The sequence below is a fragment of the Abramis brama genome (assembly GCF_963993115.1).
Source record: "Abramis brama genome assembly, chromosome: 1".
Classification (NCBI taxonomy): Eukaryota; Metazoa; Chordata; class Actinopteri; order Cypriniformes; family Leuciscidae; genus Abramis; species Abramis brama.
In genome coordinates, this window is record NC_139963.1 from 26674165 (window position 1) to 26688616 (window position 14452).

At 37.0% G+C, this 14452-nt stretch overlaps 2 protein-coding genes across 5 annotated transcripts; one reads left to right on the forward strand and one right to left on the reverse strand.

Moving 5' to 3' along the window:
• Positions 1–551: 551 nt before the first annotated feature.
• pigq (phosphatidylinositol glycan anchor biosynthesis, class Q) lies at positions 552–7506 on the reverse strand. 3 transcript variants are annotated; one of them, XM_084117211.1, is made up of 11 exons: positions 7410–7506; positions 5452–6191; positions 5232–5363; positions 4261–4381; positions 3675–3801; positions 3436–3589; positions 2921–3032; positions 2739–2819; positions 1798–1912; positions 1618–1679; positions 552–1374 (listed from the first exon to the last, which is right to left on the reverse strand). In XM_084117211.1, exons 2-11 carry the CDS (start codon positions 6147–6149, stop codon positions 1222–1224), a joined length of 1755 nt encoding a protein of 584 aa, XP_083973337.1. In that variant the 5' UTR covers positions 6150–6191; positions 7410–7506; the 3' UTR covers positions 552–1221. The 3 variants fall into 3 exon arrangements, with proteins under 3 accessions (XP_083973337.1, XP_083973335.1, XP_083973336.1); XM_084117209.1 differs by lacking the exon at positions 7410–7506 and adding an exon at positions 6671–6788; XM_084117210.1 differs by lacking the exon at positions 7410–7506 and adding an exon at positions 6512–6788.
• Positions 7507–9255: 1749 nt separating this feature from the next.
• Positions 9256–13047, forward strand: socs1a (suppressor of cytokine signaling 1a). Of its 2 annotated transcripts, none has more exons than XM_084110788.1 (2): positions 9256–9349; positions 12093–13041. In XM_084110788.1, the coding sequence occupies exon 2, from the start codon at positions 12167–12169 to the stop codon at positions 12770–12772; it is 606 nt and encodes a 201-aa protein (XP_083966914.1). In that variant the 5' UTR covers positions 9256–9349; positions 12093–12166; the 3' UTR covers positions 12773–13041. The 2 variants fall into 2 exon arrangements, with proteins under 2 accessions (XP_083966914.1, XP_083966913.1); XM_084110787.1 differs by lacking the exon at positions 9256–9349 and adding an exon at positions 11387–11563 and having other exon boundaries at positions 12093–13047.
• The last annotated feature ends 1405 nt before the right edge of the window (positions 13048–14452 follow it).

Sequence of the window (14452 nt, forward strand, 5' to 3'; positions counted from 1 at the left end):
CCTAGGATGAGATTTGAGAAAACTGTTTTAATAAAATTCTATCAATTTCATTTGTATGTTCATGTATAGAGAGCTTCTCAGCTTCCAATAAATTAGTATATGACCAGACACTGTATAACATAGGCACATACTTATATGTGACTATACACAATAGACCTACAGATCAAATTTTGCCTTATGTAAAACAGGAGATGAACTGTGGAAATAAACTGTAATAAACGGATATTTCAATTTTGACTACCCATCTTTGTCAGATACACACACAAAGGTGTTAGTCCCTCAACACAAACATGCAGGTGAATCCCCAGCTCATTTGTTTTTCATGTGTCATTCAATAGTCAGTTGCCACAGCACTCGTTGTTGTATTGTGCTCTCAAGTCTAGTCTGAGCACATTCTTCACAGGTTGTACTCCCAAACAAAAGATCCAACACTAGTTTCACTAGTATGTTTCTGAAAATGGGTAAACTTTAAATAGCATTTGTTTATAGTAAGTGCAAACATGACTCGTATAAGAATGATTTAAAAAGATGCACAAAGATACTGTAACGTGTAAAAGGATTAAATAAACTTTATTGAGGTAAATTAAGGGTTTAAAAATGAACATCAGAAATGTATATTTTGATCATGATCATCAGAATTTATACAAATCATGTTTTTATTAAATCATTTATATTAATAACAATAGCTACAAAACAACATTGATTTGGCAACACTGACATAACACGCGGTTCATGGTCAAATACTTTAATACACAAATCTATATTTAAACTCAACACCGAGAGCCAGTTCACATAAATCAGCTAGATTAGACTCAGAAAACTTTAAACACATGAATTTGACAAACTTCTACATTCCCTTTCCACCCTTTCCAAGAGAAGTCAAAAGTTTTACTTCCAGTTCAAATGATCCTGATGAAATTATGGTTTTGATATAGTGACTAGTTCTTAAAATTACATTTATTTTTAAAATGGCACATCTTCAATGTTATACAAAAGTAGTAGAAGAATAAATACAATAATCACAGTTTCAATCAAAGATTCTGGTCAGTGTCTGGAAAAGGAAAGATTATGATTTAAAACAACAATGTAGGATTATTTCCATTAAAAACCTCATAAATACTATCTTGAAAGTCAGTGAAGTCTGACCAACACAGCACCATTCTCCCAGTGTGCACGTGTCTAGCTGCTGACTTCTAGGGGGTCTTGCAAGATCCCCCAAAGTTAGTCCGTCTTAGTAGTCTTCTGCTTCCAGGGGTAAATGAGTTCTCCTACAAACAGTTTCTTGGACAATGCGGCCCAGGAATCCTTAGGGTAACAGCTATAGGTGGGTGTCCGGTAACACTGCAGTACAGAGCTGAACTTTAATGGGTTGATCTGAAGATGGAGAGAAAAGAAAAATACATTTTTCATTTATCTTTGCTCATCCATAACACGATTCATTTTCAAACCTCGGAGACAAGTAAAGCACATCCAGTGTTTGCACTGATTATGTATAATACAACAAACTGCACAGTGAGCCAAACAGAGCTATTCAATAGGTCAAACCCAAACCTTAAGTGAAACCCAAGCATAAATAAACTACAGGATGACATTCTGTTTAACCAATAACCAACCTACCTCCATCATCAGGTGAAGAGGAGTTCCTGGCTCCTGACAAAGCACCTTGAATTTAACCCCCTCTGGAATCCAAAGAGATTCATAAAGTACCTTTACTAATTGATCAATCGTCAACAAAAAAAAAAGCTTGTCAAAAGTTATGAAAGTTTTCTTTCTTCAATGTTATACAGCATGGCTCACCTGCCAGTCTGTACGGTCTGCAGATACGTAGGCCAATGGCAAACAGGGGGAAGGAGTTGATGAAGTCGACACTGAGGTGAATCACTCCCTGAAACAACACCACCACCAGCCGCAGCTAGAAACAGACAGGGAAACAACTTACACATCATAACAACTCATGTCTATGAGATTTCTAGATTTATTACTTATATTAGAAACATTTTACATCTAAAGTTGAATTTCAACCCCACATTTCTCTGCTATTTGCTTTATGCATTAGTAGAGTATCAAGCGCTACGGCACAGCCATGAACCAATACATTCAGTAGACTTCTAATAGAACAATGTACAAAACCAGTAACAACCTGTTACATGCACTACAGTTCAAAAGTGTGAGATCAGAAGGTTTTTTTAAAAAAAGAAATTAATACTTTTATTCAAAAAGGAAAGATTAAATTACAGGAAAAAAGACTTACATTATTGCAAAAATTATATTTCAATCAAATGCTGTTCTTTTGAACTAGTCACCAAAAAAATCATGAATTTTCCACAGAAAAATTAAGTAGCACAACTGTTTTCAACATTGATAATGATAAGAAATGTTTATTGCGCAGCATATCAGCATATTAGAATGATTTCTGAAGGATCATGTGACACTGAGGACTGGAGTACTGATCCTGATCAGAGGAATAAATTACATTTTAAAATATATTAAAATAATAAACAGTTATTTTGATCAAATAAATGCAGCCATGGTGAGCATAAGAGACTTCTTTAAATAAAAAAAGAGACACACACAAAAAAAATCTTACCGACCCCAAACTTTTGAACGGTAATGTACAGGCACAAAACATGATCAAGAGCTTAAGACTTCACAAGTGTGAAATTAGCAGAGAACTGGATCATATGCTCCAACGGGACTGGAATAAGGATGAAGTTGAAACTCATGTCAGAGTGACTCACCAGGGTAAAGACCAGGTAATACAGGGCAGCAGTGGGAAGCAGGAACAGCAGAATTGTAAAGAGCAAAGTGCCAATGAACAACTGCAAAGGAAAGAGAGCAGAGTCAGTCATGTTCTGTAAGGTTGTGTTGAATAGCTAGTACATGAATGAGGGATATAAAAAGTGTGCAAGAGGAGACGCACCTGGTCCAGGTCGTATGAGCACGAGTCGACCCTCTGCCTCAGTACATTCCATTTCTTCCCCCTAAAGAGCCGCCACAGGGAGGAAAGACCATAGATCTTCAGACAGTACAGCCTGACCAGAGAGAAAAAAAAAAGTACAGTTCACAACAAAGACACTGCAATTCTCAGAAAAGATTAAAAGTCCTAGAATGTTGTGTAATATGTACATAAAATCCTCAAGACTGTAAATAAAGATGGCAAGTAACTGACCAGACAGATTTGAAATATAACCTCAAAGAGACAGTACACTCAAAAATTGACCCCCCAAGACCTGTATAACTTTCTTTCACGTGTGGAACATAAAAGTCACTTTTATTCCAACAATGTAGGTAATGGTGACCTCAGCGGTCCCTTTAAGGGGCCCAATGTAATTATAAAGGTTGAAAGATTGAGACTGCCCTCTACTGGAAAACACTGGAAGTGCATGAACATGACAGTTAGAAAACTACATGCAGAACTACAGAATTGAACCTCACCTTGCCCCATACACATAAAAACAGTAGATGTGAAAAGTCAGGAGGGCCACAATGTCGGACAGTATGGAAAGAGCAAAGGTCAATCCCAAGCAGGCTGAGAGTCCAACATACCACAGGATCCTCTCAATGAAAGGAGACATGAGGTGGATGTAACCTGCCGACACAATCACAAGACATACATGAGCTTCTGTAATAAGTTTAAAACGCCATGAGAGCGCCTCAACTGAGGATGTACTTACTGATCCACAGATGGATGTGATAGAGAAAGAATCTCCCCAGCACTTGGTCGAGAGCTCTGTTCATCTTCAGTCCAGCAGGAGCTCCCATCAGCCACTCTAACAGCTCCTGGAGCTCTTTAGCCACGCGCTGCGAGATACGATTTTTAAAAGAAATGAATACTTTTATTCAGCAAGGATGTGTTCAATTAATCAGAAGTGACAGTAAAAGTATTTATAATGTTACAAAAGATTTCTATTTCAAATAAATGCTGTTTTTTCTGAACTTTTTCTATTCATCAGAGAATCCACAAATATTAGGCAGCACAACTGTTTTCAATAATAATGAAAGTTTCTTGAGTAGCAAATCAGCATATTAGAATGATTTCTGAATGATCATGTGACACTGAAGACTGGAGCAATGATTCTGAAAATTCAGCGTCGCCATCACAGGAATAAATTACATTTTAAAATATAGTGAAATAGAGAACAGTTATTTTAAATTTTAGTAATATTTCACAATATTATTGTTTTTACTCTATTTTCATTAAAAACATTTAAAAAATTTTTTATTTAGATCCACAAAAGTAATGTTATGTGCCATACTTACATCTGCCACAGGTACCAGAGTATCCGCTAATTTGCTGATACGATTCTCCCTATAAAGCCACGAGACAAGCAGCAAACCAAGGGCTATGTCCACAAGAAAGGACACAAAAATGTTTGCTTTTCTGCAGACGAGTGAAAAAAGAAGGGTATGAGATTAATAATATAATATAACAATAATGCCATAACATGATACATTGTACAAAAGGCACATGTGTTTTAAAAATGAAAAAAAAAATGAAAAAAAAAACTCACGCTCATGTCTTTCCAAACCCCTAAGATTTTTGTTCATCTTCGAAACACAAATTAAGATATTTTTAATAAAACCTGAGTGATTTCTGTTCCTCCATTGACAGCTACTCAACTACCAACTACCAAGAGATCGTAAAACTGATTCATATGAATCAAGAGGTTTATTCCAAATTTTCTGAAGAGACTCGATCGCTTTATATGATGAACAGATCTAATTTTGGTTTTTATTTACATATCAGAGAACATAAACAAAATCTCAATTTTGAGGAAGCTCAAACGTGCTGCGTAACACGAGAATGAATCTCATTGGTTCTGGCAGAATCTCAATCGTACCTGCTTTAACACATGAGAATGAACCTCGTTGGTTCTCGCACGTCAAGCGAACATGCTTGAGCTTCGATTTACCACAATTAATGTGTGAGTTGATGAATGTTTGTTTATATGTGAATAAAAACCTAAATTCAATATGTTCATCATATAAAACAATTGTGTCTCTTCAGAAAGTTTGGAATAAACTGCTCAATTCACATGGATTAGTTTTACGATCTTTAGTTGCGTAGCTGGCAACGGAGAGACAGAAATTACTCAGATTTCATCGAACGACATGGAACGACATGAGGGTGAGTAAATGAATTAAATGAAATTTTCATTTTTGGGTTTTAAAAGATTTTTCTTTTTCGCTATCAATGATGCTCTTATATGTCATTGACCTAAGTACTATACCTCATAAAATCCATGTGTGTAGCAGCTTTTTTGGGGGAGAAAACAGTCTTGAAATGAACTGCCCTGTACCCTGACTGAACACAGGTGGACAGCTTGCTCGAGATGAACAGCACCGGCCGGCTATGTAAAATCCTGTAAAATACCAAAAGATTTGAATTTGAATTTTCTCCATCACTCTTCAGTATTGATAACAGGTTCAAGCTGAAACACATTAACTCACCTGAAGCTGCAAAACCAGTGCCACAGAGACAGCAACCACGTTAGGAAGATGCAGACCGGAACAGATGCTTGTTTTAGAAGCTCTGCAATAATACTAGCCTCTCTGCCTTCAGACTGCCAGTGGGTGAGTTTGAGAGGCCCGTCGTCATATTTGTCCAGGAAAAAGAGAGGCTGACTTTGAGCCACTGTCTGGAAGACCAAGCGCAGCTCTGAAGGCTCAATGTCAGACTTCTGGCTGACCTCCTGTACCGGGTGAAGCTGGGACAGCATAACCTTCCTCTGGTCGTAATGAACGAAGATGATCTTATCTTCCTCGCTGCTGTCATCATCATTCTTCTCCTCCCCGTCCTGTAGAAGTTTCCCATCGTTCTGGACCACCTGGCAGGTAAAGCCTGTTTTGCCAATTTCACGGCTCAACTGCAGCCAACATTTCTGTGGAAAGATGGTACTCAGGTCTTTTAGAAAGCTGTCCATTCCTTCTTTACCTTCTTTGGGCATACTCCAGGAACCCAGGACGGTGAGATTCACTTGAGACTGGCTCTGCATCTGACTCAAGTACTTCTTCACCTGACCTGGTATGAACGGGTAATGAACGACGGCCAGAACCACAGCAGAATTGTGACCTGGGATCCAGTGGCCAAACAGCAGGCCACTGTCAGCAGTATTGCAGCACTGGGGAAAGAAGATCTTCAGCACCATGGTTGTGTGCTATAAAGTCCAGCAACAGAGAAAGATACAGTCCTGTTTGGGCAAAAAGGCACAATTAAAAGGCTGGAAGCAAGCCTATAATACGTACAATTGATAATATGCATATATAGTACTTATAATGCATAATTTTGAGTTATCATGTCAAAAATGAACGTGTAGTTCGCTTAACAGCATCCACAGATCGAGCGAGGACAGTTTTGTACTCGTGCCCTTCAAATGCATTGAACACTCGGGTCGTTTCTATGGAAACCACACGCTCCGGGCAAAAATGATATCGATTTAATTTGCAATATTACCATGACCAAATGCGGGGACATGTTGCTGTAATTAGTAGTAAAGTAGTCAAAAACTACCTTGTGGATTTTGAAGGTCGAGGACTTCTGAGAAGTTGATTTTATCGTATTACCGACAACGAGCAAGTTAACTCTACTATGTGCGTTAAATAACACTGGCATACTCTCAAATAATAATAATAAAAAAATTGGTCAAGCAAAATCATAGGAAAATAGTACCAGAGAGATAATAGTCCAGTTCAGACTCTCGTTTAACTGAAAACCATTCCATAGGAGTAAACCGTTCGTAACTTCGTATTGTTGATAGTCCGTCATTAAAATTCCACCGAGTGAACTCAAGGGATATTTTCAGTTCCGACCCTAATGGCTCAAGTAACGTTTGACTTTATTTTACAATTACAGGTTTCCAACGTAAATCTCATGTTCTCCGCGATATATTAATAAATTATTTAAAATTTAATTTAATAAAAATTTAATCAAATTTAAATGTAGCCTAAATGCATTTCCAGCTCAACTGTTATCGATAGAGTGAGCAAACTGTTATTAAGATTTAGCTGTGAAGGACATTATACTCGTTAATAACAATCGTAGCAATTTAGTGTGATCCTTTTCTCCAAACCTATATTGATTACCATTGTAAATTTTTGTTTATCTCATTGATTTCATCTCACAATATTTCCTTTGCATTACGTCTTTGTTTTATAGGCCTATAAACAGACCTAGCCAGCCAGACACATTTCAGTCTAAATTTAGACTGAAAACACATCTGTTTAGCTGTACATTTACTAAATGAGTCCTACTGATTACACTGTATCTTTATTTTTTTTATTTTTTTTAATGCATAGCCTATGTTAAGATTATTTTAAGCACTTTGAATTGCCATTATGTATGAAAATGAGTTATATAGCCTAAATAAACATGTCTTGCCTTGCCTATAAGCCTAAAAGCGTCTACTTACATGAACTGTCGACCGGTGAATGTGTCTGAATGGGAAACGTTATTATCTTAACATTCAAGACAATATAGGGGCCACTAAAGAACCAGCTTTTCTGTCCTGATAACAGCTTCACACATGATAAGACTTGAATTTTAGGAGGGAACCGAAGCAAAAATGAACAAAAGCAATGAATAAAAATAAGGTACACTGTACAAAAGTGTTTAAGGACAGTTGTCAAACAAAAACAAAATATTTAATTGTATATAGGCTAGGCTACCATTTGCACCAATGTTTAATGATCATTGACCACTGAGAAAGCAACTTTTGGTGTGCTTGGCCCGAGCCCGGCATATCTACATCAGTCACTAGACATATTTCCAACATTATTTCACTTTTCTAAATGAACTGAAATCATGTGTAACTGATACAATTGATGTGTAAATTATGTGTAAATTAAGGTCAGCATAGTGTTGTTCCCAGAAGATGGCGCTAGAGTGGAATAAATGTTTCCCAGAATGTCAAAGAATGATTGCATGAATGCAATTGAACTGGTTTTTTAAAATGGGAATAACAGGAAAAGTGCACTTTCCTTTGAAAGGAAATTCAACACAGACACAACAATAATTAGCTAATAATTAGGCCTACATCAGTAATCATTATTAATTATACAGTCAGATACTTGTAATATGCCTATGTCTCAACCGAAGACGTTTTTAAATAAATTAAGTTCAGTACTGTCAAAACAAATAACATGAGTAAATCAGCTTATTAAAGGGACATTCCAAAAGTAATATTTTACACACCCTCGTGTTGTTCTAAACCGGTATGCATTTCTTTCTTCTACAGACATAAAATAAGACATAGCCTACTACAGAAAAATGTTGGTAACCAAACATTTTCGGTTGCCATTGACTTCTACAGGACACAGCTGTACTGTTACATAATCAGGAGCCACACAGTGGACAATCGGATATGCAACCTGTCTGGCTCCTGATTATGTAACAGTACACCTGTGCCCCATTCACACGCATTGTTAGTGCACAGCAATTACAGTAAAGATACGTTTTCATGTAAAGACCTGTGTGGCATGCATGGCGCCAGTCACGTGATGAATTTTATCAAGGGAATTTCTCATTTTATCGCAAGGAATTTTTCATGAATTTTCCATGCCTCCAAGCCTCGCATCCACATTACACGGAACAAGTTTATTATTAATATTATTATTATTATTATTATTTTGACAGATTATTAGCTTTTAAGCACTAGCTGAAGCTTTTTAAATAGCTGACCTTTTTGTTTAACGTGCTTAAATATGTTACTACTCCTAATTTTATAAGTCCCATTGTAATTGTAGGTCCAACGTTTTTCGTCAGAGGAAAATCAAACCTAAACTTTAGTCTGAATGCAGTAGTGCAAAAGTAGATTGCTGCAGAAGATATTATTGAAATGAGCTCATGATAACAAATGGTTTCATACAAAAACGTAAGGGAAGAAGCGTTTCTAAACATTGGCTACGTTTCAAGGAAAACACACGAGGTACAGGTTTTGATCACGTGACTTAAGAAAAGTTCCAAATGAAAGTGACCAGTTTATTTTCGTTATCTGATGTCTGAATTACGACAGCACTGCTTTTTCTTTTCGAGACAGTATGACAGATAAGCCTCTACAATTCTTGAGTAGCCTACGAGATAAAGATGTGAAAGTGAGGTTCAGATAATCTTTACAACTTCGTAACATCTCTATGTTTTAGAGATGATGATAGTAGCCTACTACAAGCCTACCTATTTAAAAGCTAGGCGACTCCTGTGATTAGTTTAGGCGAAACAGCGCCGTCTACAGGTTATGTGGGAAAGCAGTAGGCTTTCACTTTCATTTTCCCGTAAAGCGCTGGAATATGCAGCAAGATGAAACAGACAAATATTTGAATAGCAAACACGGCTTTTCAACCATAAATGAACTAGGTAAGGTATCATTTTCACGTATGTAATTATGTAAACGGATTGTATGCTGCAAGCATTTGGCAGATTTCTCCTGTAGCTACTGTGAGTTTTATCTGTAATATAGAAGTGATTTAGTCGGATATTATTAATCTGCAATACAATAAGGGCATGGCTTTGTGAATTAAACGGATATGCGCAAATTAAATATGCAATTGATTTCTGGTGGACTGCATCCTCAACGCAGTCCCCAGACAGTTTGTACTTGGGGTTATGCATTTGTGCGTTATGAATAAAAATATAGGCCTATCACTATAGGCTACTGTAAATATCTGAAGAGAAATCTGGAGATGGCATAAACTTAGACAGATGATGATGATGCCATTTTACCAAAATGTCATTTAATACAATTGTGCCTAACACGTTGAAGCAGTTCCTCCATCTGATAAAGAGATTTGTTTCAGGGAAAAGCTCACATGCTGTGTTTCTTTTTTTTTTTTTTTCTTTTTTTTTCCTCTTCCTTGGATCTGGAAGTGCAAGTTCGTTACTCTCCGCTAGTGGTCCTCCTACTGTAAATATGTGTCTTTCTGAGAAATACAAGTAAAACGAAAGTACAACCAGTAATTCTACTCCAAAGCAAACAAGTCATTGTAAAGAAAATACACCCTCGAATTTGCATGACTGGAATTTCAGTTTCACAATGATATCATTCAAACGAATCACAGACGGGACAGTTCATTTTAGTAAATTACTTAGTATTTAGTTCGTGTTTTGATGTAAGCTGATGTCATTCTTCTTGTTAAATGGACCCTCAAGTCACACGTAAGTCTCTTTTACTGGGCCACGACTGAAAGCACATGCAGATAATTGATGAATGGTAACACCTTACAATAAGGTTTCATTAGTCATCATGAACTAATAATGAACTGCACTTCTAGAGCATTTATTAATCTTTGTTACTGTTCATTTCAACAATACATGATCAAAAGTTGTAGGCTATTTGTTAACATTAGTTAATGTAGCCTACTGTCAAGTAACATGAACAAACAATGAACAGCAGTATTTTTATATAACGTTAACAAGTACAGTAACACATGTGTTGCTCATGGTTAGTTCATGTTAATATTAACAAATGAAACCTTATTAGCCCCCACCCCCCACTATTAAACATAATCTGGAGGCAAATGCAATACTGTTGTGCAGTGTTTACCATATCAGAGTGTCTATACTTATGTCATGCAACATCTCTATTTGTAAGAAATGAAACTTATGGAAAAATGTTGGCCTGGTCCGCAGCTGTGGATTTACGGGCTGAAAGTGAGTTTCATTTATGGCTTATGCTTTACAGAACCCACTGTGGATCTAAACTGACACCGTGTCACATTACCAGCACAAATGCAGACATGCATAATCCACATAATCCTTTTTTTTTTTTCTTTTTTTTTTTTTGGTGCTATGGACAGTATGACAATAAACATGTTCAAACCCTAGATGCATGAACTGATAGGCCTATGTGATAAAAAAAAAAATGCTTTAAAAAAAGCAATTTTTTTATGTTAGTTGCACACCTGTTCATTGAAATAGTAATAGTAAAACTTATGCCATTTTTTATTTGTTATCATAAAGAAAAAGAATATGTAAAAAAAAAAAAAAAAAAAAAAACTAATAGCCTGCAATTATAGTTTTATAGAGAAAGGATTAATAATATAGCTAGTTAAGTGACCCAGTCAGGGTGAATCAGGCAGTATAATAGACCTCAGCCTAGAACACACATGACATAAAGATATTCATGTGACCCTTCACTTGAAGGTTGATCATAAGTTCTTAATTCAGATAAGATGTCGTTTTCTTGTCCTTTGAAAGTTTGGTATAAATGGAACTTTTTTTTGGAAATGCATAAAGATTTAAAGGAGAAGTGAAAGAATACTATCATATCACTCGGTAGGAGGGGCTAAATCCTGAATTGATTTCACAGAAAAAACCTGAGAGTGAAGAAAGGATTCCTGGAAATGGGCGGAGCTTCTCGCGCTATATGTACAGTTTCAAAACGCATGTCCCTTCATTCTGACATATAAAGAGTTTCTGTCGTGCGCAGTTGAGGAAATCTCTATCGAGATATAACGGTGGAATAAATCAATCAATGGGAGTTAAAAAAAACCTCATTTTGGAAGCGGAGACAAGAGTTTGTCAAAGGCAAAGTTGTATTGACTACTCCTGGAGTTCATATTTGTTAAAACGGTAAGATTTACGCGGAACTAACTTTACTGTTTAGAAAGTTTTAACGGTCTGTTTTTAATTTAAATCGCGCGATTAAAAATGAAATAATTGCTTGTTGTATGCCATAATGTAACGCTTATAATAAGACCAATGAAGTAAACTTTATAATACAATAAGTGTATTGTATAATGTAGCAATGCTAAAATATAAAACACTTAAAATAAATGTATATTACATGAATATAATTGTTTGTTGTACGTCACAACGAAGTAAACTTTATATAAAATAAGTGTCTTGTATAATGTAGCAATGGTAACATATAAAACACTTAAAATAAACGGATATTAAATATAGAAATAATCAAATAAACTTACTTAACATAACTGTTAAATGCCTTGATAATGAAGTGAAAAGGATTTGTAATTTAACAGATAAATCCAGCAATGTATGTTGCCATGAAACACTCAAGTCTATTGTAAGCCGGTGTGATGTTCACTACAACATGTGATTGGCCTCTGATTAACTGTGTTCTTCACTTGCTCTTCAACAGACAGATGAGTCTCATCTAGATGACCTTCCTGTGGTACGGTATGGAAGACCACACCAGTTGGTCTTTCCTGTAGGATGGTGGCACACAGTACAGTGGAAGGGAATCAAGGCACAGAAGAACCCCAAGCGAGCACAGAAGCCTCCCCAGAGGTCTCCCAATCCCAAAAGTCCAGACCCGGCCAGCTGGCAGCTGTTTTCCAGACACATTTCAGGCCCTTCAACTTTGCGAGAGACTTCAAGACCATCGCAAAGACCACCTCAATGCTAGAGGAGAGTGGCTTCTACTGGGGTCCCATGACTGTGGAGGAGGCACATCTGAAGCTGAAGAAGGAGCCAGTCGGAACTTTCCTGATCCGGGACAGTCGTCAGAGGGACGTGTTCTTTACACTGAGTTACAAAGGACAAAGCGGTCCCGTGAGCGTCCGGATTAACTTCAAGAATTCCAAATTCAGTCTGACCGGCAGCAAGGAATCTTTTGACTGTCTTTTCAAATTGCTGGAACACTACATCAGTTCCCCAAAGAAGGGTCTCGTCAGGCCCTACAGGAAAGAACCAGTGCAGTCCCTGCAGCAGCTGTGCCGCAGACGGATTATTGAAACATGCGATGGAAAAGACATCGACCGCATTCCTGTGCACCCAATCCTCAAAGACTTCCTCCATGCCTTCCCTCATCCGCTATGAAGACGGGACTCATTGCATTAAAGCGCTGCTGGAATATTCTGGAGATACTTGATGGACTCCTCCTCGTGGTCCTGCTCTGTTTTAGGACGCAGGAATCATACTGTAGCAGATTTTGGAATATCAGTCTAGAACACCGCACAATGAAAGTTTACATTGTCTGTGAATGTTTACACTATACAGGAATATTGTTTTCCTTTTATTACGTTTCTGCTATGCAGAAAGAAATATTTCAAGATAATTTTTATAAAAAGAATAAATATATTTGTAAACAATTTAAAACATCTCAATGTTTACTTTATTTGTTGGGGGATTCATACAGTCTGAGGCCTGAATGGAAATGCTTGAATACAGGTTTATATATATATATATATATATATATATATACACACACACATACACACACACATTACAAAAAATGATCAACATTCACAGAAAAGCATATCTACTTTAGACATCAAACTAAACTGTTTTAAACTATTACATTTCAATGGAAGGCTTAGTGAAAAGACATAAATTAACATTTACTTTTAATATACATTTACTTTTTTAGTATTAAACTACGTAGGTGAGAACTTTAAGTCTCCCACGTACAAGTCGAGCCTCACCCTTGCCTAACAAGTTCATATCTTGGCTTAATCCACGAAACCCGCCTTTTTCTTAGAATAAGGCATGCCATGTTTAAGAAATTGTATATTTTACTAGATTACAGGCTTAGTGTACCTGGATTCCTGAAATGACATGAAGATGAGGACTTATAGGAAGTTTAGGCCAGACACTCTGTGCTGAACCAGGCTGATTAATCTAGGTAGTAGCGTGGTTGAGAGGCGGAGCTGTGGTGACCGTAAACTGCTTATGGCTCAGACAGACATTTACAAGAAATGAAGTGGGTTGTGAGGACTGATGGAGTGTGATGGGGAGGAGCCTGTGATCTCCAGAGACGCTAGTACACGGTATCAATAAAACTTTGCAACACATCTGACAGGCTTACACAGAAAAATGACTAAGAACAAAACAATACTCGGCATCAGGGGTTCACGTAAACTTTAGAGATCACTGCTTGGAATTCCACTCGAGGCTGAAGGAAGTGATCTGTACTGCACAGTCATCAGATAAGACATGGCAAGAGGTTGTAACACTCGGATTGTGTTTTTGTGTCAGACCTCTTTCTGAGTGATTTTGCTTAATAGAACAATGGAAGTGGGCTGTTTTCAGACTAAACATAGTTGTGAGTCAAATCAATCATTGGCAAAGACAGCGGATGATAACAGGTCAAAGGTCGTAAGTACGATGGAAGCAGATTTATTACAAGGAAGCTTATCTTTGAAGACAAAACTTAACTGATTCTAATGAAATCATGATATCATATTGTGGAAGTCAGGGGGAAATCATTCGATGTGCCCGATTGGCTACTTTATCGAGGGATTTCCCTTCTTCAATCTCGACACACAGATTACCAATTAACTTAGTGCATTTATATCACAGGCGAATGACACAAATAGGAATCTACCTACTTATAAAGAAAACCGAATGCAGAAGCCTTGCTTGATAAGGTTTAGGTTTGCCGAGGTTGACTTTGGTGATGCCATACAGAGTTAATCAGTCTGTCTTTCTTCACTCATCTGTAGTGATTAATACACATGAAAGAGCACAGACACTTCCAGGAAAAGAGACAGTTGTGTT

Excerpts from the sequence above, each read along its gene's own strand:
- pigq (XM_084117211.1), bottom strand. The coding sequence starts at position 6,149 with ATGGTGCTGAAGATCTTCTTTCCCCAGTGCTGCAATACTGCTGACAGT. Across the intron at positions 2,820-2,920 it reads GCTCATACGACCTGGACCAG|TTGTTCATTGGCACTTTGCT; the intron begins GTGCGTCTCCTC and ends TTTCCTTTGCAG. Across the intron at positions 1,680-1,797 it reads CAGACCGTACAGACTGGCAG|AGGGGGTTAAATTCAAGGTG; the intron begins GTGAGCCATGCT and ends TTTGGATTCCAG.
- socs1a (XM_084110788.1), top strand. The coding sequence starts at position 12,167 with ATGGTGGCACACAGTACAGTGGAAGGGAATCAAGGCACAGAAGAACCC.